At 48.8% G+C, this 26,909-nt stretch overlaps 1 protein-coding gene across 1 annotated transcript in view; it reads left to right on the top strand.

Annotated features, from left to right (window-relative positions):
* Window positions 1-8,860: 8,860 nt before the first annotated feature.
* Window positions 8,861-26,909, top strand: part of ITPKB (inositol-trisphosphate 3-kinase B) — a 97,700-nt gene continuing 79,651 nt past the window's right edge. Inside the window, exons 1-2 of the mRNA XM_007167195.2 lie at window positions 8,861-9,144; window positions 10,542-12,669. Of these exons, the coding sequence (XP_007167257.2) occupies window positions 10,756-12,669 (1,914 nt within the window). The 5' untranslated portion in view covers window positions 8,861-9,144; window positions 10,542-10,755. The remainder of the gene's footprint in view (window positions 9,145-10,541; window positions 12,670-26,909) is intronic.

Here is a 26,909-nt window from a genome sequence, read left to right as displayed (position 1 = left end):
TGGGGGAACTAAGATCCTACATGCTGTGGGGCAACTAAGCCCGCACACCACAACTATTGAGCTCGTGCGCCTCAACGAGAGAGCCCGTGTGCCGCAAACTATAAAGCCCACGCACCCTGGAGCTCTCATGCCACAACTAGAGAGAGAAAAAACCCGCACACCACAACCAGAGAGAAGCCCGCACACCACAGCTAGAGAGAAACCCCAACAGACCGTGCACCGTAACGAAAAGGTCCTGCATGCCTCAGCAAAGATCCTGTGTGCCACAACCAAGACCCAACACAGCCAAAAAAAATAAAATAAAATAGGGAAAATAAATTTTAAAAAAATAAATATTTTTTTTTAAAAAAAAGAGTAACTGGGGACAGTTTTAAGTAGGTAATTGATAAGTAAAACTGAGGGATGCATGGAAGTCAAGTCCAGTGTAGGAGGCTGTGGACTCTAGAACCTGGGATGGGGCAGTAGGAGCTCATCTGTCATTTTGCTTACTACTGTTCAGGGAGAGAAAGAGGTAATGACCTTGAGGGATTTCAGCTGTCTCTAAGTCCACTGTGTTGCCCTTGCCTTCACATCCCCTCTGTGCCTGGCAGTGTCATGCCATCGAATGAATGCTGGACCTTAAGGGTGGAGGGGACCTGCCCATTTCAGGGCCCTGGCAGAACATCTGGAGAGGAGGATGTGGCCCTGGAGCCCACATCCTAGAGCGCAGTCAACAAGTATTTATCAGGTAGTTACCAAATGGGTGGAGTGTCCACGCCATGAGATGCAAGGGCCTCCTACTTTTACCACTGAGGTGACCTTGATGTTGGGTGTGTCTGTGACAGTCTTGATGACAGTCCTCTCAGGAGAAGCCTGGAACCCATCCTCTCTCATAGCTGGGGCTTGCTTTGTGTGTGACCTTGGACAAGGCCTAATGTCCATCTGGGTCTGTACTATTGGCCTTAGTTACTGGCTAAGCCTGGATGTGGCAAGCCCCGTGCCAGGTTCTTCTATGTATGCCATCTCATTTAATCCCTCAAGATCCCTGTGGGGTAAGCAGCAGTATCCCTGTTTTGCAAATTAGGAAGCTGATGCTCAGAGAGCCTACCTAACTTCCAAATTCACACAGCTCTAAATGGCAGAGCAGGAGTCCCAACCTTTGTCCATCACAGACTTAAAACAAAGGACCCTATGGGTAATAAGAAAAAAATAACAGGAAAAGTTCAGATATTCGACATCTCATAGGCCGACAGCAATGGCTTCCTAATCGACCTTATCAAGGAAGCATCCCCACAGTTGCCAGATTGGTCCAGATAACCTGTCTTTGGATTCACAGCCCCCAAGAGTATTACTATCTTGTCTTCCCCTGATTATTCTGAAATAGTTTAAGATCTGTCTCCCTCCCTAGAGACAGACTCTAAAATGACCCCGAAGTATTCCTGCTTACAGGTGTTCATAGCCCTGTGTAATCCCCTTCTCTTGAGCGTGGGTGGCATCTGGAACTTACGTCTAAGCAATAGAATATGGAGAAGATGATGAGCTATCACTTCTGTGATTGTTATATAAGAGCATCACTTCTGTCTTGTTAGCAGTCTCTCTCTATTGCCTTCTCAGCTCACAAGTTTTGATGAAGCCAGTGGCCATGCTGAGGAGGTCCACATGGCAAAGAATGGAGGGCTGCCTCTGGCCAAAGCCAGCAAGCAGCTGAATCCCACCATCAGCAACATAAGCTTGGAAGAGGATCCTTCCCCAGTTGAGCCTCAGATGAAACCTCAGCCCTGACCAACACCTTAACTGTGGCCAGAAGCAGAGGACTCAGCTAAGCCACACTGCACCTCACACAAACTGTGGGATAATAAATATGTGTTGTTTTAAGGCACTACGTTTCTGGTAATATTTATGGCAATAGGCAATTGATATACTCCCTCAGTTGCAACCTCCTAAAAGGCAGGGATGGCGTTCTATTCATCTTTGAAGTCCTAGTACCCAGCACAGGTGCTCTAAGAATGTGGCCCCACTGAACTGGCCTCTGTCTCCCCTCTAACATATCCTCCACATTGCCTCAAGGAGATTGTTCTAAAATGCTAACGTAATTGTGCCACTCTCTGCTTCAGACTCCTCAGAGCCCCTTATTATTTTTAATAAAAGTCCTATTAGCATAGCAATCAAGGAACTTCACTACATGTCCCTAAACTGCTGTTCCAGGCTCCTCTCCCCCAGTACTGAGCCTCTCCCACCCTCTGCTCCAGCCACACCCACCTACCACTCTTCCACCTGCTCCTCCATAGCTCAGAGCCCTAGCACATGCTGGGTCCCTCCCTGCCTAGAAGACTCTTTCTTCTTCGCCCAGTGAGTTCCTACTTAGCCTTTATGGCCCAGCTCAAATAGTGCCCTTTCCTGGAGGCTTCCCACCTCTTCCTCCAGCCCAAGGGCAGCCCGCCACTGTGCTCTCCTGGTACTTTGAATGCTGTTATAACACGTATTACACTGAGTTATCCTTGTTCTCAAACTCGACTTCCCTGCTGGTCTATGAGTTCTCTGAAGAACTTCCTAGACTTCTAGTCTTCTTCATATACCTCCTCCTGTCCTTCTCTCCAGCTCTCCCTGCCTGGCTGGAAAACTCTGGAATGGATTGATGCATGAACGAATGGCATTAATAATAATACCCAAGGCTGAAACAAGGTGCTCATGGGTCAAACAAGAGCTAAATAGGCTGCATGCATGGGTACACAGGGAAAGCTCTAGACACCTACAGTGTTGCTGGACGGTGGTTTGCAAGCACGAGAGATATGATCTCACGTTGCTGATACTGTTCCTTCATTGTGAGGAACAGGAGAAATGGGAGGCCTAAGAAACTTCCTCTTTCTGCTGGAGATAGCTGTCTATTTTGTATTAGAACATTACACAGTGACCTTTTCTGAGACTTTGTCCTTAAAGACTCCGTATGTAAACTTTACACTTCCTTCCTCTTCCTAAAATATTAGATGATGGGATAGGTTTGACTCAAAGGCTCTCTCTGGCCCTCTTGGACTTGCTGATTGAGACCATTAAAGCCCAAGGCAGACTATATCATAACTTCAAAGGAAATATCTTATAAATTTCATGTAACTTACATGTCCTCCATGCTCTTTCTCATCACTTCCTTTTGTCACAGGGGGTCCACAGATATCACACAAATCCAGTTATCTAGAGAAGGCATTACGGAAGGGGTGTAGATGCTGAGGCTGCTCCTCATTGCTCCACTTTTTAAGCCTTACAATAAGAGCAGCTTTTTCAGTCACAAACAGGCTCAGTGAGTGGGAGGGGATCCCTGGAGAAGGGGCGTATGTGGTACAAAACCATAGACCCAGTATCTATTTTTTACTTATTTATTTGGTTGCCCTGGCTCTTAGTTGCAGCATGCAGGCTCCTTAGTTGTGACATGCAGGCGCCTTAGTTGTGGCATGCGAACTCTTAGTTGCGGCATGCATGTGGGATCTAGTTCCCTGAACAGGAATCAAACTGGGGCCCCCTGCATTGGGAGCTTGGAATCTTAACCACTGCGCCACCAGGGAAGTCCCTACCAGTATCTTAAACTGATAACAAACGACTTGGTTTAAATTTGAACGAAGTCTTGACACCACATTTCAACTTGAGTGTTGAAGTTGGCTCAGTTAACAATTAGATATGAAAAGCAGGAGCACATCTTTTCAATCCATCTCTTATCAGTTCATGGTTGCTTGCAGACAATGAAAAAAATATATTTATATATATAAACCACTGGCTTAGATAATGGCTGATCCACGGCATTTGCATGTCCATGCTTGAATCAGATCTGTAACACATCCAATCCAACTGTGCAGAAATCTGTTATTCAAGTGGTTGAAAAGTCTATTTGAAACTAGATAATTGTTCCACATGTAAGTAGGGCCTACCTATTTATGTTTTTTTTTTTTTTTTTTTTTAATTTATTTATTTATTTATTTTGGCTGTGTTGGGTCTTCGTTTCTGTGCGAGGGCTTTCTCTAGTTGCGTCAAGCGGGGGCCACTCTTCATGGGCCACTCTTCATCGCGGTGCGCGGGCCTCTCTCACTATCGCGGCCTCTCTTGTTGGGAGCACAGGCTCCAGACGCTCAGGCTCAGTAGCTGTGGCTCGCGGGCCTAGTTGCTCCGCGGCATGTGGGATCTTCCCAGACCAGGGCTCGAACCCGTGTCCCCTGCATTGGCAGGCAGATTCTTAACCACTGCGCCACCAGGGAAGCCCCCTATTTATGTTTTGCGGCAGGAATATTTCCAGCCAGTTTGATTTTCCAGCACCACCTCAAAATAGAAGGTAGAAAAAATCCTTCTGCTTCTTTCCCCTACCTGAGGTGGAGACAGTGATCATTCAACAAACATTTATCAAGTACCTTCTCTACATCAGGCCCTGCAGCTGCAGATGGGAATGAGGCATTATTATTCCCTGACTCAAAGAGAAGGAGACAAAGGGAGCAGATTACAACAGATGTGTAGTGAGTGGTGTTTAGTAAATGTTTGATGAATGGATGGAAGAAATAAAGAATAAGCTATCATAACACAGGGAAGCCCTGATGCTAAGGGCTGTACACAGGAAAATAAGAAGACGGGGGGGTGGGCAGGGGTCAAGATGGGCTTTTTCTGCTTCCTATCAACCTAGAATCACAACCTGTGCTATTTGCATTTTGCTCCTCCAGATTCTGTGGCCTATTAGTAGTAGCAGAGGGCAGCAAGACTCTGTGTGTGTGTGTGTGTGTGTGTGTGTGTGTCTTTTTTTAAATCTTTTTTTTTTAAGATTAAGGAATTAATCGTGAATAAATATTTCTGTGTAAGGTAAGGTATTAGGTGGCTGGGAGAGGGTGGGGTTGTTCATAGAAATGCCACAGCTGTTCACATACCTAAGGGCAGACACAGAACCTGCCAGCCTCATGGGCATGGCATCTGGGATGCCACCAGTTGGTGAGGCAACTCCTTTCTCTCTCCCTGGCTTTCATCCGGAGCTGTAGTTTCTCTGGTCTCCACACCTGTCCTGCACTCCCCACTTCCCTAGAAATCTTTTGCTCATTCCTGGTTTCTCTTATACGTGCTTCACTAGCCCCAAGTTTACTACATGATCCTTCTGTTCATTCCTGTAATAAGGCTTCCAAAGTCCCGTGAGAAGAATCCAACTGACTGCCTCATATTTTCATGCCAGGTCATTAGCCAGCCTGTGGATTAACTGTCTTTGGGAGCCTTGTCCATCTTGGTCTAATTAGCTGCGGGCCCAGCATGGCCCTTTGATAACCCAGCATTTCTAATCAGGAACAGGCAGGCAGATTCACTTAGAAGGGGATGTGGCCTGGGAACAGGCATCTCTCATGTAGTTTTTTACCTGCCTGAACGTGGGCATAGCCAGTCTAGGTGTCATTAGACCTCAGAGTTTCTCAAGATAGAACAAAGAGAAACTGCTCAAACCCCTCCACCCTTGGTGCTCCCACCAGGAGATCAGAGTAGCATCAGCATAGGAAGGAAGGGTATCTGGGTACTAAAGAATCTTATTCTAGAAGCAACTATTTATTGAGTACCTGCTTTGTGTAAGGCAGATTCTTAGATCCACTAAATCTTGGATCTTTTTGGTGTGAGAGGCTAAGGGGTTGAGAGCTACTTTTTTAAGAAAGCATATCTTTTGGAGTGCTTAACTGTGCTTTATCTAATAGATCTCCATAAGAACACTGTGGAGAAGGGTATTAGAATGCTTGCTATTTTACAGAGCTCAGAACTGAGGCTCAGAGAGTTTCAGTTACTTGCCTAAGGACACACAGCTATGGGAAATGGAGGAGCCTATAAGACCCTCAGCTCTAACTGAGCTGTGTCTCCCTCCCTCCCTCCTTGGCAGCAGCTGAAAGAAGGGTACAGCCTATTCTTTTTTTTTTTTTAAACCAAATGTACCAAATACCAGATTTATTTTTTTTTAATTAATTAATTAATTTATTTATTTTTGGCTGTGTTGGGTCTTCGTTTCTGTGTGAGGGCTTTCTCTAGTTGTGGCGAGCGGGGGCCACTCTTCATCGCGGTGCACGGGCCTCTCACTGTCGCGGCCTCTCTTGTTGCGGAGCACAGGCTCCAGGCGTGCAGGCTCAGTAGTTGTGGCGCACGGGCTTAGTTGCTCCGCGGCATGTGGGATCTTCCCAGACCAGGGCTCGAACCCGTGTCCACTGCATTGGCAGGCAGATTCTCAACCACTGCGCCACCAGGGAAGCCCCTTTTATAGTTTTTGATGATATTATAAATATTATTTTTTAAGTTTTGATTTCTGATTGTTCATTGCTAATATGTAGAAACCAATTGATTATGGTATATTGGTCTTGAATCCAGCAACCTTGTTGCTATGGGCTGAATAGCGTACCCCAAAATTTACATGTTGAAGTTCTAATTCCCAGTACCTTAGAATGTGACTGTATTTTGAGATAGGGTCCTTAAAGAGGTAATTTAGTTAAAATTAGGTGGGCCCTAATCCAATATGACTGATGTTCTTACAAGAGGAGGAAATTAGAACACAGACACACAGAGAGAAGACCATGTGAAGACATAGGGGGACGATGGCCATCTAAAAGTCAAGGAGAGAGGCCTTATAAGAAACCAAACCGACCAACACCTTGATCTCAGACTTCTTGCCTCCAGAACTGTGAGAAAATAAATTTCTATTGTCTAAGCCACTCAGTCTATGATACTTTGTTACAGCAGCCCTTGCAACTAATACACTTGTTAAACTCACTTATTAGTTCTAGTAGCTTCTTTGTAGACTCCATAGGATAATCTACATAGGCAATCATATTGTCAATAAATACAGTTTTACTTCTTCCTTTCCAATCTGGATGCCTTTTATTTCTTTTTCTTGTCTAGTTGCTCTGACTAGAACTTCCAGTACAATATTGAATAGATGTGGCAAATTGCTTACCACTTTGTGCTTTAATTTCTTCATCTATAAAATGGGGAAAATAATAGTATGTATCTCATACAGTTGTTATAAGGATTGAAATGTGTAAATATTTATAATGTGCTTAGAACAGTGTCTGGATAATAAGTGCTATATAACTTTTTTTCTTTGTTCATTTAAAATCATGGAAGGCTACCAGATTCTGCTTCAAGATGCAAGCCAACCATGCTGGCTTCCAGATATGGCTTTTGCTCCATCTTTTCCCTAATCCCTGCCGTCCTTGGTAGCACAGTTAGAATTTTAGACTGGTAGAACTATCATTTAGTTCTACCGCCAGCCCAAGGCAGGAATCCCTTCAGCATGCCATACCTGACCAGTTGCTGGCTGTGTTCTCAGCAAGAACTCTTCAGGCTGATTGAACATTCAGGAAGCCTGAATTTCTCAGTTCTTCGGAATGCCAATGATGTCTGGCTGTGAGGTGACAGTGAGAGTTCCCAGAGGCTGGAAAGCTAAGATTCGGTGTTCACTGTATGCACTGCTAGGTCCTCCAGTTGTTTCCACCATGACACCTGGCATGGGTGTTTGCATTTCCTATGATAGAAATAAGTTCCATGGAGTGGGTCTCCTGGGAACTGGCAGCTCCTGTGTCTTGCCACTGGGGAAGCGAATTAGGGGCAAGGGTAGGGCTGGCTTCTCTGCCTTAGCAACTGCCCAGATCCTGAGTCAACACCTGAATAAACTCTGGGCTCTTTTTATTTAGCCCCATTGGGGATGGGAGAGGAACCAGGCTCAGTCTTTTCAACATGGCACGTTAAAAAAACAAGTAGGACTCAAAAGTGTCTCATTCCTGGGAATTCTTAGCTAGAAGATCTCAGTTTCAGATTTAACATGAGTCTTCTTCTGATGCAGCAGCAGGCTGCTTTTCTCACTTAAAGAGTATTGTTACATAAACAAGCAAGAGATGGGTTTGCCACAAGCAAAGTCAAATTTCCATCTAAATTTTAGCTAATAAGACTATTAGGACTGATTCAGGCTTTAGAGTTTTACATTTCCTGAGCCTGGCAGCTGTATTTTCCCTCTTTCCACTAAATTCTGTAGTGTAGAATTTAGGGAATTATGGAAAACACACTTGCAGCACCAGAGCTTAAATGCGGTAAGATCCCTGCCCAGTAGTAATTGCTGATGGTGGGGGAAAAAGTCTCTTGAAAATCATCCAGCTGCAGGAGACTGAGCAAGGGGTCTCAGGCCTTCTTAGTTCCAGGACTATCCTTTTTCTTAAAATAACTTTGAGAATTGAGTGCAAAAATATGCCAATGTCACATTTGCTGTGTGCATTTAGTAATAGAAAAATGTGCAGTGCAAAGGCGTGTTTATACAACTAGCAATTGCACTGCAAAACCATCAGCAGCTCACAGCCCAACCAGTCTTCCAAAATACAAGTGTGAAGCATTTAAAATCTGCAACTCTGCAACGAGGTGCCCACAAAGTACCTTCTTCGAATTTGCATATTTGTGTACAAGAACACAAACCGTTTATATAAGGCTTTAGCCCGTTTTAAATGTTAAAAAAAGTCCCCATGATTTGCTTTGCTTAAAATGCACGCTCAAACTTTATTAAAAACATTTTTCAAAAAAAGTTTCATAAAGCTAGCCGTCAGCGAGTCTCGCTGGAGGGTGTGGAAAATGGATCGTATATCTTTAACCCGCAGAAGTTAAAAGGTTTTTTTTTTTTTGGTTGTTAGCTAACAATGGAAACTTTTTTTTTTTTTTTAAGTGTTTCCCTCCCTCGGTCTTGCCAAGCAATAGAAAAAAAAGAAGAAAAGAAAAACTTGTTCCGCTGAGTTCAACCCCAGACAGGCTCACAACTTCCTTCCTGCTTTCCTCCCCCAAGCCCCCGCCTTTCTCCCTCCTCCCTCCTCCACCCCAAACCCCCCCCGCCCCAACTTTTTTTTTTTTTTTTTTTAATCGCACATTGAACAAACACTGAAGTAGCCGGGAGCAGACACTGACAGGGGTAGTATCTCCACAGCCCACAAGGGCGTGCAGGGCCGGCCGGCGTCGCCACCGCCCGGATCTCCCGCCCCGGCCGAGGAGCTTTCCCTCTTTTTTCCCATTCCCCTTTTTTTTTTGTCTTCCAAAAGAAGTGAGGAAACCATTTCCGAGCTTTTTTACTTTTAAAGCCATCTTTCTCCTTCGAGGTCTGCGTCCCCGGGCCATGTAGTCTGCACAGGACGCGGGAATCTTGAGCAATTGCAGGTAAGTTTGGCGGCTTTTTAATGGCTCTCGCCTCCGAACCCTCTTTCCCCTCTCTCTCTGCTCTGGAGCGAATCTGAGGGTTCCGGGTTCTGAGAAGGCGCAGAGAGGTGGGCCGGGGAGACGGGCAAGGGGGTTTGATTGGGGAGGGTGGCGTGGAGAGGAGGGAGAGGCGAGTTTTCGGCGTTTCCCGTGCTCGCCTTCCGGGCCGCTGACTCCCCGCCGCCTACCTCGGCGCGCTGCAGGCGTCCACGGACTCCGGCCGCCGGGCAGCCGGCTTGGCGCCGGGCGAGGCTGCCCAGGATGCGGAGAAGCCCTGCACTCGGCCGCGCCGCCTCCGGGCTTAGAGCGGGGCCCCGGGAGGTTTGCAGAGCCCGGGCTTCCGCCCGGCTGCAGCCATGCACACCCTGGAGTCCTTCCGAGTGGGCAAGGGTCCCGGAGCCCGCAGAGGCAGCCGCGTCCTCCGGCACAGGGTGTGCGGAGTGCGGACTCGCTGTCCGCGCGCGTACACACACACACACACACACACACACACACACACACACACACACACACACACACACACACACACCCCCCTACGCGGGGGGCGACAGCGTGGGGGGGGGCGGCGTGTATTGGTTCCGGTACAGGGGACGAGCAGCGCCTCGGCCCCGGGCGCGCGCAGACGCACCCACACTCACAATACACACTTGTTTGGGGACTGGCGACAAAGCCAGTGCTGAAAAATGCCTAGGCTGCGGCCCCGCCGCGCGCCCAGGCCGTCGTAGGCCGAGGGACACAGCACCAAGGCCAGGGTCAGGAAGGTAAAAGGCAGGCACGCAGGGGTCTTCCTGGATCCGGGCTCAGGCAGCGGCCGGGGAAGGCAGGTCCAGCTCAGGTTCCCTCCGAGTGGGTCCCTGATGGCCAGAGAGAGTGGAGCGAGTAGATCCTGAAGCCCAAGGCGGGGGTGGGGAGCTGCCCCGTTATACCCGATGTAACCAGTGTTTGCAAAGCCGAGGGGACCCAGAGACGGTGGAGGGGGTGTCCTCACTCTCGGAGAGCTCGGAATCTGCCGCGCCCCGCACATAGCCTGCTTAGGAATCAAGTGGTTGTACAGTCCCCCGCCCGTCCGCGCGGCTCTGGAGGCAACTCTTAGAATTTGGAATTTGAAGGGACCTTCAAGCGCATCACAATCTGGGGCGAAGGGTGGGAGCGCACTCGGAAAACACACCCACAACCTAGCTGGCGACCGAGGGCCCCCGGGGTTTGTGTCCTCGCCGTGCCGCACAGTCCCTGTAGATAAGATGTCCAGTGGCACCGATCCCCGACCGATTGGGGGATCCCAATCCCAGTCCTACCCCCGTAGCCGTCCCCCGCCCCCGCCCTCTGGGGTCCTGACTTTTCTCCTTGTGTCTCCACAGCGGCGCTGTTGTTTACGGAACTCTGGGCGGGGGCTGAGCCCGCGGTCTTGCCCCCCGCCCAACGCCCAGGCCATGCCACCCCATCCGCGCGCGAAGCCGCGGCCGCCGGGCCTCTGGGACTGAGCGGGGAGCCGAGAGCCGCGGGAGGAGGAGGCGCCGGCGGCGGAGCCGGAATAGGAGCGGCGGCGGCCGGCAGCGCGGCAGACCCAGTACTATGGCTATGTACTGCTATGCACTCAACAGCCTGGTGATCATGAATAGCGCCAACCAGGTGAAGAGCGGCGGCGGCCCTCGGCCCAGCAGCAGCGAGACGCCCCCGCCGCCGAGGAGGGCCGTGTTGAGCCCCGGCAGCGTTTTCAGCCCCGGGAGTGGCTCCTCTTTCCTCTTCCCCGCAGCCGAGTCGTTGTCGCCGGAGGAGCCCGGGAGCCCCCCGGGCTGGCGGAGTGGCCGGCGCAGGCTGAATAGTAGCAGCGGCAGCGGCAGCAGCGTGGGCAGCCCGAGTTGGGCGGGTCGCCTAAGAGGCGACCGGCAGCAGGTGGTGACCACCGGTACCCTCTCCCCTCCGGGGCCAGAGGAGGCCAAAAGGAAGCTTCGAATCCTACAGCGCGAGCTACAGAACGTGCAGGTGAACCAGAAAGTGGGCATGTTCGAGGCGCACATCCAGGCGCAGAGCTCCGCCACTCAAGCGCCCCGCAGCCCGCGTCTGGGCAGGGCTCGATCGCCCTCCCCGTGCCCCTTCCGCAGCATCAGTCAGCCCCCAGGAAGGGTCCTGGCTCAGAGTGAGGAGCGGAGGACAAAGTCCTGGGGGGAACAATGTCCGGAGACTTCGGAGGCCGAGTCCGGGAGAAGAGGAGGGACGCCCAGCCAACGCCTCTCGAAGGACAAGGAGGGAGTAGCACCTTTCCCCGGCCCTGCTGCCCCGGCAGGATCAGCGGCTCAGGGTCCAGGCGCTTCGGTGAAAATGAGGAAGCCGGTCCCGGCCGGACCCCACTGTGGCTCACCCATTGCTATGGAAGTTGACAAGAGGGTTTCTCCTCTTTTGGGAACTCAGAATTACCAAGCTCCCTCGTTGGGGCTGGTCGGAGTGACTTTAACGATGGCCACAGAAGTGGCAGCGAGAGCCACATCCACTGGGCCACACCATCCACAGGACCCTGCTCTCACTGAGCTGTCTGAGATGGCCTGCGAGCTTGGGGGTGTGTACCCCCGGGAGGCCCTGGCCAAGAGTCAGGGGCAGTCTTTGGGCAGTGAGACAAGTCCGGCCCCAAAGAGGGGCGGGCCCCGCAGTGGAGAGCCCCCTGGGAAGGTGGGGAGAGAAAATCTGCCCGGTGGCATGCCCGGCTCCGGGGCGCCTGAAGCGGACAAAAAGCCAGAGGAGAGGACTGTGAACGCGCAAAGTCCGGCGGAGTCCTCTGAGGCCCCGAGCTGGTTCAGGCAGCCCGGAGACCGGGGCTCAGTAGGCTCCGAGGGGACCCAGAGTGGGGCCCTAGTGGCCAGGGAGGCACGGCCGCGCTCCAACAGAGTGGATGAAGGGTCTCCGACGCTGGGCTTGCTTGGGGGCTGCAGCTCAGCACAGCCAGGCCCAGGGGAGGTGGAGGCGGGGATTCCCTCTGGCGGAATGCTGGAGCCTTTGCCCTGTTGGGAAGCAAAAGATCTGAAAGAACCTCAGTGCCTTCCTGGGGACCGGGTGGGTGTGCAGCCTGGGAGCTCCAGGGTTTGGCTGGGCTCCATGGAAGAAGCGGGTCTGGCCTGGACGTGTGGCACAGGGGTGCAATCCGAGGGGACTTGGGGAAGCCAGCCGCAGGGCAGAGATGCCCACCCCAGCCCAGAGCAGCTCTCCCCAGATCAGAAGGACAAGCCTTCCCGGGGAGAGGCCTGCAGCCGAAGAAATATCCCTGCCGTCATCATTACAGACATGGGTGCCCAGGAGGATGGTGCCTTGGAGGAGGCGCAGGGAAGCCCTCGGGGCGGCCTGCCGCTGAGGAAACTGTCCTCTTCCTCTGCGTCTTCCACTGGCTTCTCCTCCTCCTATGAGGACTCGGAGGAGGACATCTCCAGTGACCCCGAGCGCTGCCTGGACCCCAACTCCGCCTTCCTGCATACCCTGGACCAGCAGAAGCCCAGAGTGGTAGGTCTTGCCCTGAGATTTTTCTAGAACTTGTGCTGCTTTCATACCCATGTGTCCCTTTTTCTTACCTTCTACTGAGTCAGAAAGACTCTGACCAGGGCCCTGGGGCAGTCACAACTTATAATTCTCTCCAGGTGTGTCTGCTGGGGAGGTACCTAGGCACTGGCCATGCACTTTGTAGCTTGGATAGCGAACCGGAGTCATTTCTGTTGTTATTTCCATGTACATCTTAAAAGACATTTTTTAAGGTACCTCTGGTAGGTCACCACTCATTTTTGGGGAAGATAATATTCATGAGTGTTACCAAAAGCTTCCTGGTGAATCTCCAAAGATAGTGAACAGAGCTGCTGAGTGTAGCTTTTGTCTGATCAGGTGAAACACTTAATTCTGTGATTCATTTAGGCGGAGGAGAACTGACAAGGATGTCATCGAATTAACTCAGGCTCTACTAATAGGCCAGGAAAATGAGTGACGTGATTCTGGAACAGGGCCCTGACACCTGCAGATGTGGCAGTGGCCGGTCTTCTGGGTGAACAACCACCTAGCCTCAGTAAATTGTCGGGACATTGCGATATTTGTGGGGCCAGCAGAAGATACAGTTTGATGTATGAATTAAAATGAAAACTAGGCTTTGAGCTAAGCAGATAGTTTCTTAAATAACAGAATATTATATTACATTATGTTGAATTGCATCTGGGTGATATCCCTAGGGTAGATACCTCGTCATGGATATGCTCGTTGGCTGGTACAGGTACATTTCAAGTACGTTTTCAAGTGCATCTGTTGTGATTCAGCACACTGACATCTTGTTCTGGCTATGGCAGTAGACAGGGGTTTATTTCTGTACACAGTTCATCTCAGTCCTAGGCTGTTTTCACTCTTAGGAGGATCAGAGCATCGTATGAAAGATGTAAGAGTTGAAGCTAGCGCTTCTGAAAAGGTCTGGACTTTCTCTTAGCTTTTCCAGAGTCTGGGGAATTTCCTAGTTCGGTGTGTAAGGGGTTCTTGTGCTACCTTGGGCGAAAGTCTGCATTTTATTGTAGTAGGTAGTCTTCCGATTTAATCTTGAATATCAAGTACTATTTGCTGTACCTCAATAACTTAAACCACAGCAACTGAGAACTTTGTATTTCTACTCTACATGCTGCTCTATAAGTTATTTTGGACTCCAAAGTATGTGTCTGTCAGACTCCCACTTCAGAAATCACAGTCTGAATCTTTGTAGACCAGGCATTTCTTTTCATGAGACTCTGCTTTCTGCTGATGATGGGGAGGCAAATGCGTGTGCAGAATCTGGCCCCAATCAGCCTGGCATTTTGTGGCCAGCACAGGGCACCTGGCACGGGCACACCACCTTTAGAGGAGGGATGGTCCACCTGGAAGGGGATGGATGGTGGTGAAGGGCAGGTGGAAAATGCTTCTCACTGAGGATATGGCTCAGGTTTCTCTGCCTTCTTGCCCACAATTAAAGATCTATGAGATGGTCCTCTGTTCCACTCCTCCCTTTGGCTTTTTATACCCTGGAGCGTGGCCAGCATAGCCAAGTTGTTTTAACTTGTTCTCCAACTTTCCATTTGCCCTTTCTAGTGGTGGATTAGCAGCTCCTATTGGCTGGCTCTCAAAGTATTTTGTGTGTCCCGATGTTTGAAAAGGGCTCTTGTCTGGAAGTGAGTTAAAGGGGAGATAAATAATGATAGATGACAATATTTTTTTTTTCATTTGCCAGAGGGATGCCAGCTAAGAAACCAGAGGGTTGAGTGGTGTCAAGGTAGCGAACGGGTCCAGAGGTAGAAACGAGGCCTGCCCGTGGTCCAGCCTGCCTCCCTTCTTTAAACAAGGGTTTCAGACACCCACAGAGAAGGGCCAGGGAAAAAGCCCCTGCCAGCCTCGCTCTCTGGTCATGTGCGGCTGATAGGGAGTGTCTGTGGGGGGAAGGGTGGGTAACCAACTGGAAATTATGGGATCCTAGGGACTTTTGAGCTTTTGGTTGAGTGCTTGCACGATAAGCTCAGTTTTCTTTTTCATGTACAGATTGTTGCGGTGGAGCCTTATCTGTGACACCAAAACATCTGCTCCTTGAGTCAAAAATCACTTGATTAGCTGAGATTGATATTTTGTCTACAGAAGGCCAGATAACTTGATTGACTGGGCCTTTTGGCTTGGCTGTTCAGTGTTTTATAGATAAAACCCCAGCCGGCGCTGTTTGAGGCTCTACGGTATCAATACTCGGTCCTCTCCTCAGACTGTGCTGCTTCTGTCTACACTGCTGCACTGCACTCAGGGGCACCCATCCTCACCCGTGCGCACCCTCACACACACACTCCCAACAGCCCACTCACACACACAGGTTGGAAACTGCACGTTCAGCCTTCTGGTCACACAACCAACCCCTGACCTTCAGACCCATACTGAGAACACTTTTTTGTGTGCTGCTGTGTCTTTGAGCAGAGTTAGACATTTCATGCCTCGTGTGGCAGTTCTTTGCTTCTGCGGAGGGATGATTGTGTGTGACATGGTACGCAGGCAGAGGTGACAGCCCCGCAAAGCCTGGAACTTGGCTGCTGGGTTAGCTCTCCTGCTGTGTGGCCTCCCTGCCTGCTTATCACTGTGAGAAGTCCCAGTGCCAGTGTAGGGGAATTCGAAGATGTCCCTGTAGTTAAAAACAAAGTGACAAGCAGGTTGTTTGGAAATGCACTCTGAAACTTATTTAGCCATTTAGATTATGCAAATTAGCAGAGGCCTTTTTACTGAAAGGGAATGTGGTGAGAAGCGCCTCTGCTCATTTGCTTCCATGGGTAGGAGCTGTATGCAAAGTGCTTCAGGCCTTTCCTACAGCTCAGGCTTCAGATATGCCTGTCTCTGAAATAGAGTGTTCCGAGTTTTTGCTCCTCTGTGTCTGTTTCTAAAGGAGCAGGCCCTTGAAATTTGCTCAGAAGTAGTTGTATCACGCGCTTTGCGTTCAGTGGCTTAAATTCAGGCGTGTTCACATTTACGGCTTTCTGAGATCTGAACAGAAGCGAATTGCACTGAGGAAGAAGGGTGTTCTCTCTTGTTCTTTAAGACAACTAGAAATTAATCAACAGTTCTTGACCTCCCTGTGTTATTCCATTTAAAAGTAACTGGGCCATTGAAACACCAGGTTTAAAGTGCTAAATTAAAATAAGCATGCATCTTCCGAAAATAGATTTTGTTGATTTATTCCAAAATTGTACTATCAATCATGTGTACAAAAACCAAAACAAAATGCTGGTCTAATTACCTGGGGGACATTTAAGGAATTATAATACAAAATCCTTGCCTTCTTGGTGCTTACTATTTTTTCTGGGCCATTGGAATTTTGTTTCCTTTAGTTTTTTTGTGTGTTGACTAGTTTTGTTGCCTTTTTTAAAGTAAAAAACTAACTAATATATATGGTAAAAAAATTCGAGCAGTTTAAAATGGTTTTATGTGGTTTTTAAAAGTGTGAAATTTTTATTTGGGGGTAAACGCAATTAAAATTTAAAAGCCTTAGAGGGATACTTACTTAAAAAAAAAAAAAGAATCTAGTGGTAAGTACTTTTAAGTGGGAAATTCTTATCTGGAAGAGAATATGGAAGGCCCAGATTTATGGGGTTATGAGTTCGGGTTGCATATGCTGTTTTCTTAAGATGGGGCACCCTTCCCCCTCAGGTGTGCAGCCAGGATCTTTCTGGAAAGGCTTCAGGACCTTTCAGATCTGGGAGGACCCCTAGTCATTTATGTGAGGTTCTGGGTGTTACCCTGATCTGTTTAAGAAGGAGGAAACCAAGACTCAGGGGCAAAGGGACCCAAGGGCTGCAGCTCTGGCTCAGATTCCTCCTTTTAAAATTTGCATTCTGTGTGAGGACGAGCTCATGGGGGCCTGTAGAGTTCTAACTCTCTGTGACTATGTAATTCCAGACATTTGATTCAAAACCTGCTGTATGTGAAGTACGTATCAGGGTGTCTGGAAATGTGACAAGATTTCTTTGGTGTGGACCTCAGGCAGTTGAGGCCGAAACTGGGCACATTTAATTGTGTGCTTTTCCTTAAGATCCATTAACTATCTGCCTCTCATCTCTCTTAACTGGAAGAATGGTTCTTTGTAATTTCACATTGAAAAAGTATCATCAAAATAAATCAGTACAATACCCAAGATTCTCGTTAATGGTTAGACTGATACTAGAGGCTGTGCTGGTAGGATGCCAGCACTTTAACCTGACAAGTGAAAAATGCATTGTTCTCTGAGGGCCTCGGCCTCCTCAGATAGTTAAGTTTGGAAACTGAGGCTTTGCCTCTGCAGAGCCAAAACATCACTTCAAAGACCTCATTTTATCAAAGATAAAAGTAATTCATCCAGCTTGAATCATTTCAAATAAAGGTGGGGCGTAGAGAAAAAGGGAGATTGGTGTTTAGGCATCACAAAAACACAGCTCAAGATTTACCAGGCTTTTAGGTTTAACAAGAAAAAACGTATTAAACTGGACGACTTCTGCTTTTAGAGAAATGTATTTCAGGTGTTAGAGAAAGCATTTTCAGAACTTTGGTTTTTAGCGCCAAATTGCTACCAAGCCACTTTTCTGATTTTGTTGGCACATGCCAGTTAAATGTAGTTACAGATTAGATTAGTTCTCTGTAGTTTATTTATATTCCTGGGAGCACTGATAACATTGTTTAGGCTTATTATATTTTGTCAGGTTTCAACTTAGTTGTCTAAAGGCAGAATTTTAAAATATTTAATGGAAAGAATTTTATATCTTGGTTGAAAAAACTTTGTAGACTTCAGGTAATCAGTGATTCGGGATTAACTCATGAACTCTTCTAAATTGTGTTGTGGACACACCGTCAGCATGGGAGGGTCTATATATATACATATTTTAAATTTATTTAGGCTGCACCGGGTCTTAGTTGCAGCACTCGGGATCTTCAGTTGCGGCACGCGAACTCTTAGTTGCAGCATGCGTGCTGGATCTAGTTCCACGACCAGGGATTGAACCTGCGGCCCCTGCATTGGGAGCACAGAGTCTTATTCACTGGACCACCAGGGAAGTCCTGGTCTATGGGTTTTGATAAGAGACGAGATCTTGGCATTGTAGGTTATACACATTGTTCCCTCCAGCCCATGACAAATGTGCCTTGCAGTGATTTTTTTCCTGACTGGGTGGAATTGACATTATGAATGATGTATTTTTCATGAATCGGGGAGCTCATTGTTTACAGAATCACACCAAACCCAACCGTGAACTCTCTGGTAACATGAAAAGCCAGTTAGAGTGCCAGCCTCCATTGTCTCATTGGGATATTTGGGATTTTGGATGTCCGGTTCTCCTGAGACCGTGTGCCCTCCTGTGTTTGCATGCTATTATCTTAGTTAACTAAGGACTGTGGTACTACAGGTGGCCTCAACAACGTGGAAACACTCAGCATTGTAGCATTCCCTCAGACCGATGGGTCCAGTCTGCTAGACTGTGGAGGCCACCCTGGGAGTCTGGAAGAATCTGGTCCAACCTGGTCCCATGATCCTGTAGTCAGACTCGACTTGCTGTAATTCTGCCATCAACTGTCTCGTTGTGGTTTCCCCCAGACACCTGGTCGTTCATTTTTCCAGGGGTATATTATTGTTTTAAAGACAATTCAGGTCTCCTGGGCTAAAAGACACTATAGGTATAAATATGATCTCATTAGGAAGTTAGGCCTCTGTTCTTAGAATTTAAAAAATAACAACTTTTTTTCTATAACCTACATAAGTATCATAATATAAATCTGAGTCTGGGAGAGGCTTTAGAGCTCATTTTCTCCAATATCCACATTTTACCGGTAAGGAAAGCGAGGGCAGAGCGTATTCAATACAGTCATGTTTACATTTTTCTTTTCCCTTAAAAAACTTCATTAGTGGATAAACTCCTTACTCACCTGGGGAGATCCACCTTGGCTTTAAACGTAGGACGTGTTTTTAAAATGTTTGTTAAAGGAATGGATGAATGAATGAATGATAGACAGTAGTTCTGCTGCATTATCTACCCATAAATGAACTGTCGAGTCATCCGGGAGAGGAGGAACAAAAAAAGGGAAAAAAGGAACAATTAAGGCAGGCTCATTGCTTATTCCTGTGACCTTCCTGCCATAGGAGTAGGGGTGCCAGACTGGGGTTTAGGAGACCTAGGTGAAATCCCAGTCTGCACATGGCCTGCAAGCCCTCTGAAAATTGGAGAGAGTAGACCATGACCTCACGGGGTGGGGGATGAGAGTTCAGGGATGCAGTGTTCTAAAAGTGCCTCGGATGGCTCCTGGCACATGGTACAGGCTCAATTAATGTTAGTGGAGGTGGAATTAGGAGACATCTTAAGTACTGGTGAGGCAGTGTCTGTCTGGAAATTTCGTTGGGTCCCTTGGAAGAAATTCTTGGTAGCAACTCTAGGATTTTGTTGAGGTGCCACTTTCACCCAGTACCATCCTAGAAGATGATTCTGCCTCACCCAATAAGGCTGCCATGAAATTGATTTCTCAAAGACGGGTATTCACAGGCTACCCGTGAATTCACACGCTATTGTGGGACCACAACAGCTTCCTGAAGTGTATTTCATGGAACACTGAGAAGAAGGCTGGTCTTACCCTCTGTCTCTGTTTCCTAGTGTAGTTTCCTTTGGTTCAGTTATGGGGCCGGGGATCAAAGACCAATACAGGCCTCAGGGAACAAGATCAGTGAGGACACCTTCCCGCAGAGTGTGTGTGCAGGGAAGACCATTCTGATGTTTCTTACGGGAAGGCAGGGCCCTCTAGGCTTTCTCTGATGAGGAATGATTTATGATCATCCTTTCACTGGTAAGCCAAGACGCAGGCTTTTGACTAACTTGTCCAGTGTGTTTCTCAGCAGTTCCATTAAGAATTCACTCCTAGAGATCTGATCTTTCCCCTCCATTGAGCTTTACTTGGGCATTTTATTTACTTGATATCACTTAATGGAAACCCATTCAACAAAAGGTATCTCTTCAGGCTGCTAGTCAATACTACATTTTTTATTTCCTGAAATGTTTATTTCTGTTTTGCTCCAAACCAGCTGATAAGTTTTATAAGTAACCAAAAGTAGGAGCTGCAGACAGTAAGCAAGCAGAATGAACCTCTGCAGTTCATATTTATGTATGATTTAATGGGGTAAGGGGGAGCGTGGAGGGGGAGTATACTTGTTGTATACTCTAAGTATACTTGTTGTTTTTTATGTTTTTATTTTCCCATCTCAAAATAAGTAGGAAAAAACTTCTCATTCGACCTGGTGGTAACCAGTATTCAACTGAAGAGACTCCACCCTCTTGAAGGTCACTGTTATCCTGTTAATCTAGCATTTTACCTTTGTGGTAAGATTCTGGGTGGAAAGGGAAAATAAAATGATACAGCATCTCAAACAAAGGCATTGAGATCATTTCCATTGACCTGGTGACTAAGATTAGGGTTCGCCTAACCCAGAGATGATATATGTATTGTGAGGCCCGGTAAGGCTCTGTCCTTGCAGAGCTTGCCGAAAGGGTGGTCTGGTCCATTTGCTCACGTTTATAAAATTGGTCTTAATGCATCCGGAGGGCAGGAATGAGGTACTTTGGCCTTGGGCTTTTGGGGCTGTGACAGCTGTTTTCTTTCTTTACCCTTCTTAATGGGTCCTCTGTATCCTGCCCCCCCCATTCCATTTAATCAGGGTAAATAAACTGATTGTTTATTGTTCTTCCAAGAAGAAGCTGTAATACATTTTATATTAGCAGCGCTTAATATTTTCATTCACTATGGGGAGTCTTCAGCGTGCCTCCGGACGGAGGGATTTGGTTCCCTGGTGACTGGCCATCCACCAGCTCACCTGGCAATTTCTCTTGGTATGCTGAGAGTTGGTGGGACCCCGGCAGTTACCGGGGAGGTCCCTGCACCCCCAGGCGGTTCCCAGCGAGTGTTTTTTCCAATTTCACTGACATTCTTTCCAGGCTCAGCTCAATTTGTTTTCTTCTTCTCTATGGCAATTGATGACTGAGTCGTAAAATGTATAATTCAGCAGGATCTTGTGTTAAGTGCTTCTTCCACAGTCGTTCAGGAGCTGGTGTTTGGCTAATCCTCTGCTATGCATGGGTGTGTAAGATTTTCTTTTTGTAAGTTAGCTCTCTGGAGAGTAGGTTTAATACAATACATCTCTTAACTATGGGGAAAGGAGACCGGCTGGGGGATGGAGAGGAACTCAGGGAGTATCACTTCTGTAATCCTTATCTAACCTGAATCTATTAGCAGGAAACTGAAAAGGCCTGTGTATGACAATGAGATAAACAGTTTAATCTCTTAACAATGTCAAGTGGAAAATCCAACCGCAGCCAGTAACTTAAGAAATGGCTAGGAGGTTTTGTTGGGACAGCAGATCCTGAGACCCAGGTTGCTGAGCCAAGGGTAGGAAAATTGGTTGCTGTATGTTCAAGCTGGGAGGTTGGGAAGACATTGGTTCGAGAAACTATTGAAAAATCCTTACGGATACAAAAATATGCTAACGTAGGGGACATTTTGAATGCGTTATGATTGATATTTTAGTCTGTATGAGACCATTGAAACCTTTTCCTCCTCTTCACCATTGTCATCATCATTGTCACAGCATTTAAGTACTCATTAGTATTCAGCATCTTGCTAATTCCAAGTAATTTAGGACATGTAAGACCTTCTCTGAGAACTTTCCTGGGCATACTCTAGGAGTGCAGTGTGCTGGAAAGACTAGGACTCTCAGATTCGGCGCTTGGCCTCTTTGGGCTTTGGTGTCCTCATCTGTAAAATGGGTGCATTGATAATCTTCGTACATCATGCGGTCTTTGTGAGTCTTAAATGAGATCGTGTTTGTAGAGTCATTTTGAGAGTGTATTCTTTCCCGCCTAAATTTTTTTTTTCACGAGTACTATGATGTTGCCTTTTTCCCCCAGATTTTCTCTTGATTTCTACAGTACTCATTTGTTTATTTCTGTCACGCACACTCTAAGTATACTTGTTGTTTTGTAATAAACAATGATCTATTTTTTTTAAATTGACGTGTAATATTGCCTTATAATATTATATTAGTTTCAGGTGTACAACTGTGACGTTGTTTTTAAAGCTTTCCCAAGAGGATGGACCAGGGCAAGCACTGCACCAGTGCAAGATATTCCCACATCTGTGTTGGTGAAAGAGAAATTGCTAAGGACTCTGTCAGAAACAAGCTCTATGTCCACAGGAGAGCCAGTTCTGACGTGGACGTGGCAGTGGGCCGGGGGAGCAGGGATGAGTAGACATTCGGAATTACATCCTAGTTCCACTCCAGCTGCTCAGTAGCGCCACCTCCTGCCCAAGTGACCATCGAAGCCAGTGCTGACTGTGGACAAAGCTTCATGCCCCTTGTGGTTTGCTAACTGGTCCATGGAGATGCGAATGTGATGGACCTGAGGAAAGGCTGGAGGGAGCGAGGAGGGGCCACAGAGCAGGGGTCTGATGTTCCTGGAACAGGTCTGTCAGCTCCTGAATAATTGAGAGCAGACTCCGCTCCATCCAGAGTCTGAGGATGCTTAATGGGAGCATTGATTTTTCCAATACCGAGTTGTGGTTTTTCCCTTCTGTGTCCTGGAAAGTGAAAGGGAGGAATTCAGCAAAGTCTTGAGTTTTTTTTAAAGCAGACATTACATTCAGCAGATATTTCCTGGGCACTTCCTAAGTATGGCCGGGCCCTGGGCTTGATCCCGAAACCCTTTCATAGAGCTGGACCTCCCTTCGGGTGGCTGCCCACGTTGAGAGGCGGACGTGGCACCCCCGTGGCTGCCCAAACAGCAGGCATTTGTGTACCGCCTCTGTCTGCAGATACCTGTGCCTGGGAGAATGGCTTAATTGCTGCTATCCCTGTCCTTGGGGGTGTGCCCCCCTAAGGCAGAGTGGATGCCAACAGACAGACTTGAGATTTGTGAAACTCAAGAGCAAGTTGTCTAGCTATTAAACGAGCACATTCATTAAATATGAGTTAATAAATAATGAACCAGTGTTGGCACGGGAAATGCGGGAAGCTTCAGTGCGTGTCGTGGAACAGGGGGTAGAGGAATTGAATTTGGGCGACAGCCACTGAAGACAGTCAAGGCCTTGAGGGGTTTGCTGTGTCTGTTAGAAGTGGTCAAGCAAAGGGACTACTCTGGATCCAAAGACTCTGCGAGGTTGGAAGGGAAGAGGGCACGCCCACCCCCCCCCCCCCCCCCCGCAAGCCTTAACACCCTGCGTTGAGCACCACACAAATTGATGCTCAGCAGATAAAGAATGTAGTGCTTGGACGGCTAAAACGGGGCCTCGGGAGAACCCCCATCCCCACCCCAGTCGACCAGAGGGACACGGTCAGGAAAACTTGGGAGGGACTTATGCTCAGTGAGTGTCTGCTCAGTCTGAAGCTTTGGAAGAGCCCTGGGGGTGGCTGGGCTGGGGGTTGTGTAGACCCTTCCAGGGAGAGAGCCCTGGTGTGGCGTCAGGACAGTCCTGGCTTTGAGTCTAAGCTCTGCCACTTCCTGACTGCGTGACCCTAGAGAAATGTCTTACCTTTCTGTCCCTCAGTTTCACCATCCGTGCAGTGGGGCTGCTAATACCAGCCTTAAGGTTGTGAGCCTTAAACGAGGTCGTGTGTGAAGTGCCTGGCACAGTGACTGGACATACTATAAAAGCCCAACAAACGGCAACTGCGAGGACCTAGAGGCAGCGGTGCTCTCCTTCCTGAGCGTATTATGCTGAACCTGCAATGTCGACCTTTCTCATTGTTTAGGTGAAAGTGACGAGGGTACCCAAGGGAGTATTGCGTGCTGGGGCCCTTCTTCCCCTAGCAGAAAAAATGAGGCCTGGGGGCTCTTTGATGCTGAGGTTAGTAGGAGGTCTGTGCTAGAGTGGGGAGGAAGTGAGAGGGTCTGCTGGAGAGGGGGCTCTGGCCAGCCACACCCTCACTCCGTCCCAGACCTTGGCAGGGACTTCACTTCTTTGAGCCTTGGTTTCTTCATTTCCCACGTGAGGATAACAACCCTCTGTCACGTGCTGTTGTGAAGATGAACGGAGATCCTGCGGCCCGAGGACCTGGCACAGAACAGGCAGGGATAGAGGCAGCCCCTCTTCTGGCCCCCCCTCCCCAGTTGTGACACTAACTTGCCTTCAAGTGGCCTCAGCCACCTCATCCCAAAGTGCAGTTACTCGTAAAGGATGATGACAAAATAGGCAGCACGACTTATTTTTCCAAGAAGGTTTCTCAGTTGCAGGAGAGGCCTCACTTTGTCACCAGGGCTCAGAGCTTAAAGTTTAAAAAACAATCCATTATATTCAGTAGCTTGGCAAGAGGTGTCAGGTTACTCACCGGGGACCAGCCTCTTTTTATTCTGTTTTGGAGGTGGAAACTGGCTGAGGTCACCCAGGCACGGGAGGCCCAGCCTTTGCCGGTGAAGAAGACTCCATCTCTTCTCTCCCCCCTCCCCTCACTCCTCTGCTTTCTTGGTGTGTCTTTTAGAGTCACCATTGCTCATAAGAGAGAGAATGAAATATATGTACATGTGTATAAGAAACACCACCGCTGTGTATAGCTGTGGCTCTTCCTGCCAGGGAGGTCTTTGAACTTGTATGTGATTTAACTGGCCTTCATTGCTTTCCTGTGCCGTGTCTGGTGGCGGGCTGGGCACATGCTTATTAAGATGTTTCTTATTCTCTCTCTTAGAATAAAGAGATGCTTTCTTCCACTGCAGGCCCAACTGAGGTCTTGAGGCCCAGGCTGGTGGTCTCTGCAGCAAGCTTTGCACACCCCAAAGGAGAGTGAGCAAAGGAGAGCCTGCCCAACACTTCCTAGCCACACGGCTGCTTTTTGCCGTTGTCCTGGCTGAGCAGACCCGGCCTGCTGGCCTGTTCTCAGGGCTGGGAGGGTGGAGGGTGGTATGGAGGGAGAATGCAGTCAGGCGGCCGGGCTCAGCTGGACTGACCTGGGCATACCAGCATACTTCGGAGTTCCAGGAGGGCCTGTGGGAGTCTGTGCAGACCCTGGCAGGAGCTGGGGCTCTGTGGCCGCAAGTCCCCGCCGAGCAGCACAGACTGCTCCGGGGCCAGACATCACCATAGTCTTGGGCACCCTGCCTGCCAAACACGGGCTTCTACTTTGCTGCACACTCGATGTGTGATGTGGAAATCCCTCTTTCCTTCTTGGCTGTAATACGGGGTGGCAGCCTGTGGTGTGCACCCTTGGGGTTCACATCCTTTCTGTCTGCCGCTGGTCCACGCTCACCTTCCCACCCCAAGACGGCCACTAGGCATCCGGGCAGAGCTTCCAGGCCCTAAACTGTTGGGTCCTTCACGTGACGTTACTGGGCCACGCACCTTTCTGGAGAGATGGGTGTCAGGGCTGGCCTGTGCTAACATCCCCCCTCCCCCGAGCCCCAGTCTCCTCCTGTCCTTTGCAGGGATGGAGGGGCGGAGGGGCTGATGTCTGGAAGGAATGAAACCACGAAAGGAACTTGTTAGTGTGTGGCAGCCTTGACCTCAGAGGCCGTCTGCATAGTGAGTGCACAGGACAGTACCTCCCTATTGCCCCGACCTGGAAATACACACAGGACGGTAATTAGTTTCCATCCCAGGCTAAAGCCATATGGAGCAGCGTCTGGGTTGCTGTTTACATTGTGGTATCACACTGCACATTAAAAATCAGCCCACTCCCTCCGGAGAGCCGCCTCCCCCCCTCACTGTGGGCTGGCTGCTGGTTCACGCTGAGAAGCTGAACAAAGTCTTGCAGGTCAGAGGTTCTTCCTGGCATCCTTTCTTTGGCATTCTGGACTGGCCTAGATTTTCTGATCTGTCACCACTGGCCTCAAATACCACATCCCCAGGGGGAAGGCAGGAGAGTCTCACCAGGAGATGCAGAGGAAGGGAGCGGGCCCTAAGGGTCAATGGGGGTGAGCCTGGCGGGAAGTGCCCTGAATGTCCCAGGTGGCACACTGCTGGGGATCATTAGCTTGACTTCTGACCGTGGTTTGCAGACATGTTACACTGACTTTGGAAATAAGATTTCAAGAATTTCAGAAAATAGTTCAGTATGACTCCATGACCAGGTATTGTAAAAGAGGATGTAAGTCCTGAGTAGAGGTTTTACACAGTCAGCTGCACGAAGGATGGGATGGAGGGGACCCGGCTCAGCAATATTTCTTATGAAATTCGCTGGGAGTTATAATGTTAACAAAAATTCAGCGTGCATTAGCTGGTGGTGCAGCTGTTACAAATGCCCAGCAGTCTTAGGCTGCACAGCAATAATCAAATAACAGTGGCTAGGATTTCAGAAGTATCTGTTCTGTGCCAGGTGCGTTCCATAAGTGACTTCATTCAATTTCTGTAAGGCGTATATTATTTTTCTCCTTTTACAGCGAGCAGACTAGGGATCAGGCAGATGAGGTTGCCAGTCCCAGGGGCACAGCTGGGCATTGGCAGGGCTGGGATTTGAACTCATGGGTATCTCCCAGCTCCCTGCTCCTTCCATTGTCTGTCACCTGGAGGAGAGAGGAAGGGGATGGAGCTCTGTGCAGAGGGATGCTGAGTTTAGTTCTGGCCTCCGTGCTTTAGGAATATGGGGACTAATTGTACTGAGTGCAGAGGAAGATGCTGGGCTGACGAGGGGTCTGAACCACAGGCCTTGGAGATGGTTGAGGGAACTAGAGTTGCTTGTTGCCGCGGACATATTACATCTGGGGGGGGGCAGGAGAGTTGCCTTCACATGGTTGCCTTGGAGTAGCATTTTAGTCTGGTTCAAGATCAGTTTTCTGTTCACAGGGGTGGAACTGAGAGAGGATTCTTTTCCTTCTAAATGAATGGGCCTTTGTACAGAAACACAGATCGGTGGATGGAACTGCAGCAGAAGTGAGCTTCTGGAGCTCCCTCTCGGCCCCCGGCCTGGTGGAGTGGAAAAGTGAAGAACTCCTAACCCAAAAGGGCAATAAAAAGTGAAAGCTCCTCACTGCTCGGACAGAGCTGGGCTGTGAGCCCCTCACCGTGGCGGGAGGGGAGGGCATCAGGCATTCGTTCTGCAGCCCCCAGGGGCCCTGGGGGACTCGCCTGCCCCCTCCCATAGGAGAGAGAGGGCAGAGCTGCCCGAGGACAGGGGTCCCCGCAGGTACAGAGCAATGATTTGTACGTGTCCCGTTTCCTCGGGCCACCCAGAGGGGCGTCACGGGCCTCTTCGTTTCATGGGTTCCTGGATTCGGTTATACGGCGCAGCCCCA

This window comes from Balaenoptera acutorostrata, chromosome 1, assembly GCF_949987535.1.
Source record: "Balaenoptera acutorostrata chromosome 1, mBalAcu1.1, whole genome shotgun sequence".
In the NCBI taxonomy this organism is placed as follows: domain Eukaryota; kingdom Metazoa; phylum Chordata; class Mammalia; order Artiodactyla; family Balaenopteridae; genus Balaenoptera; species Balaenoptera acutorostrata.
This window is presented reverse-complemented; position numbering and strand designations above follow the sequence as displayed.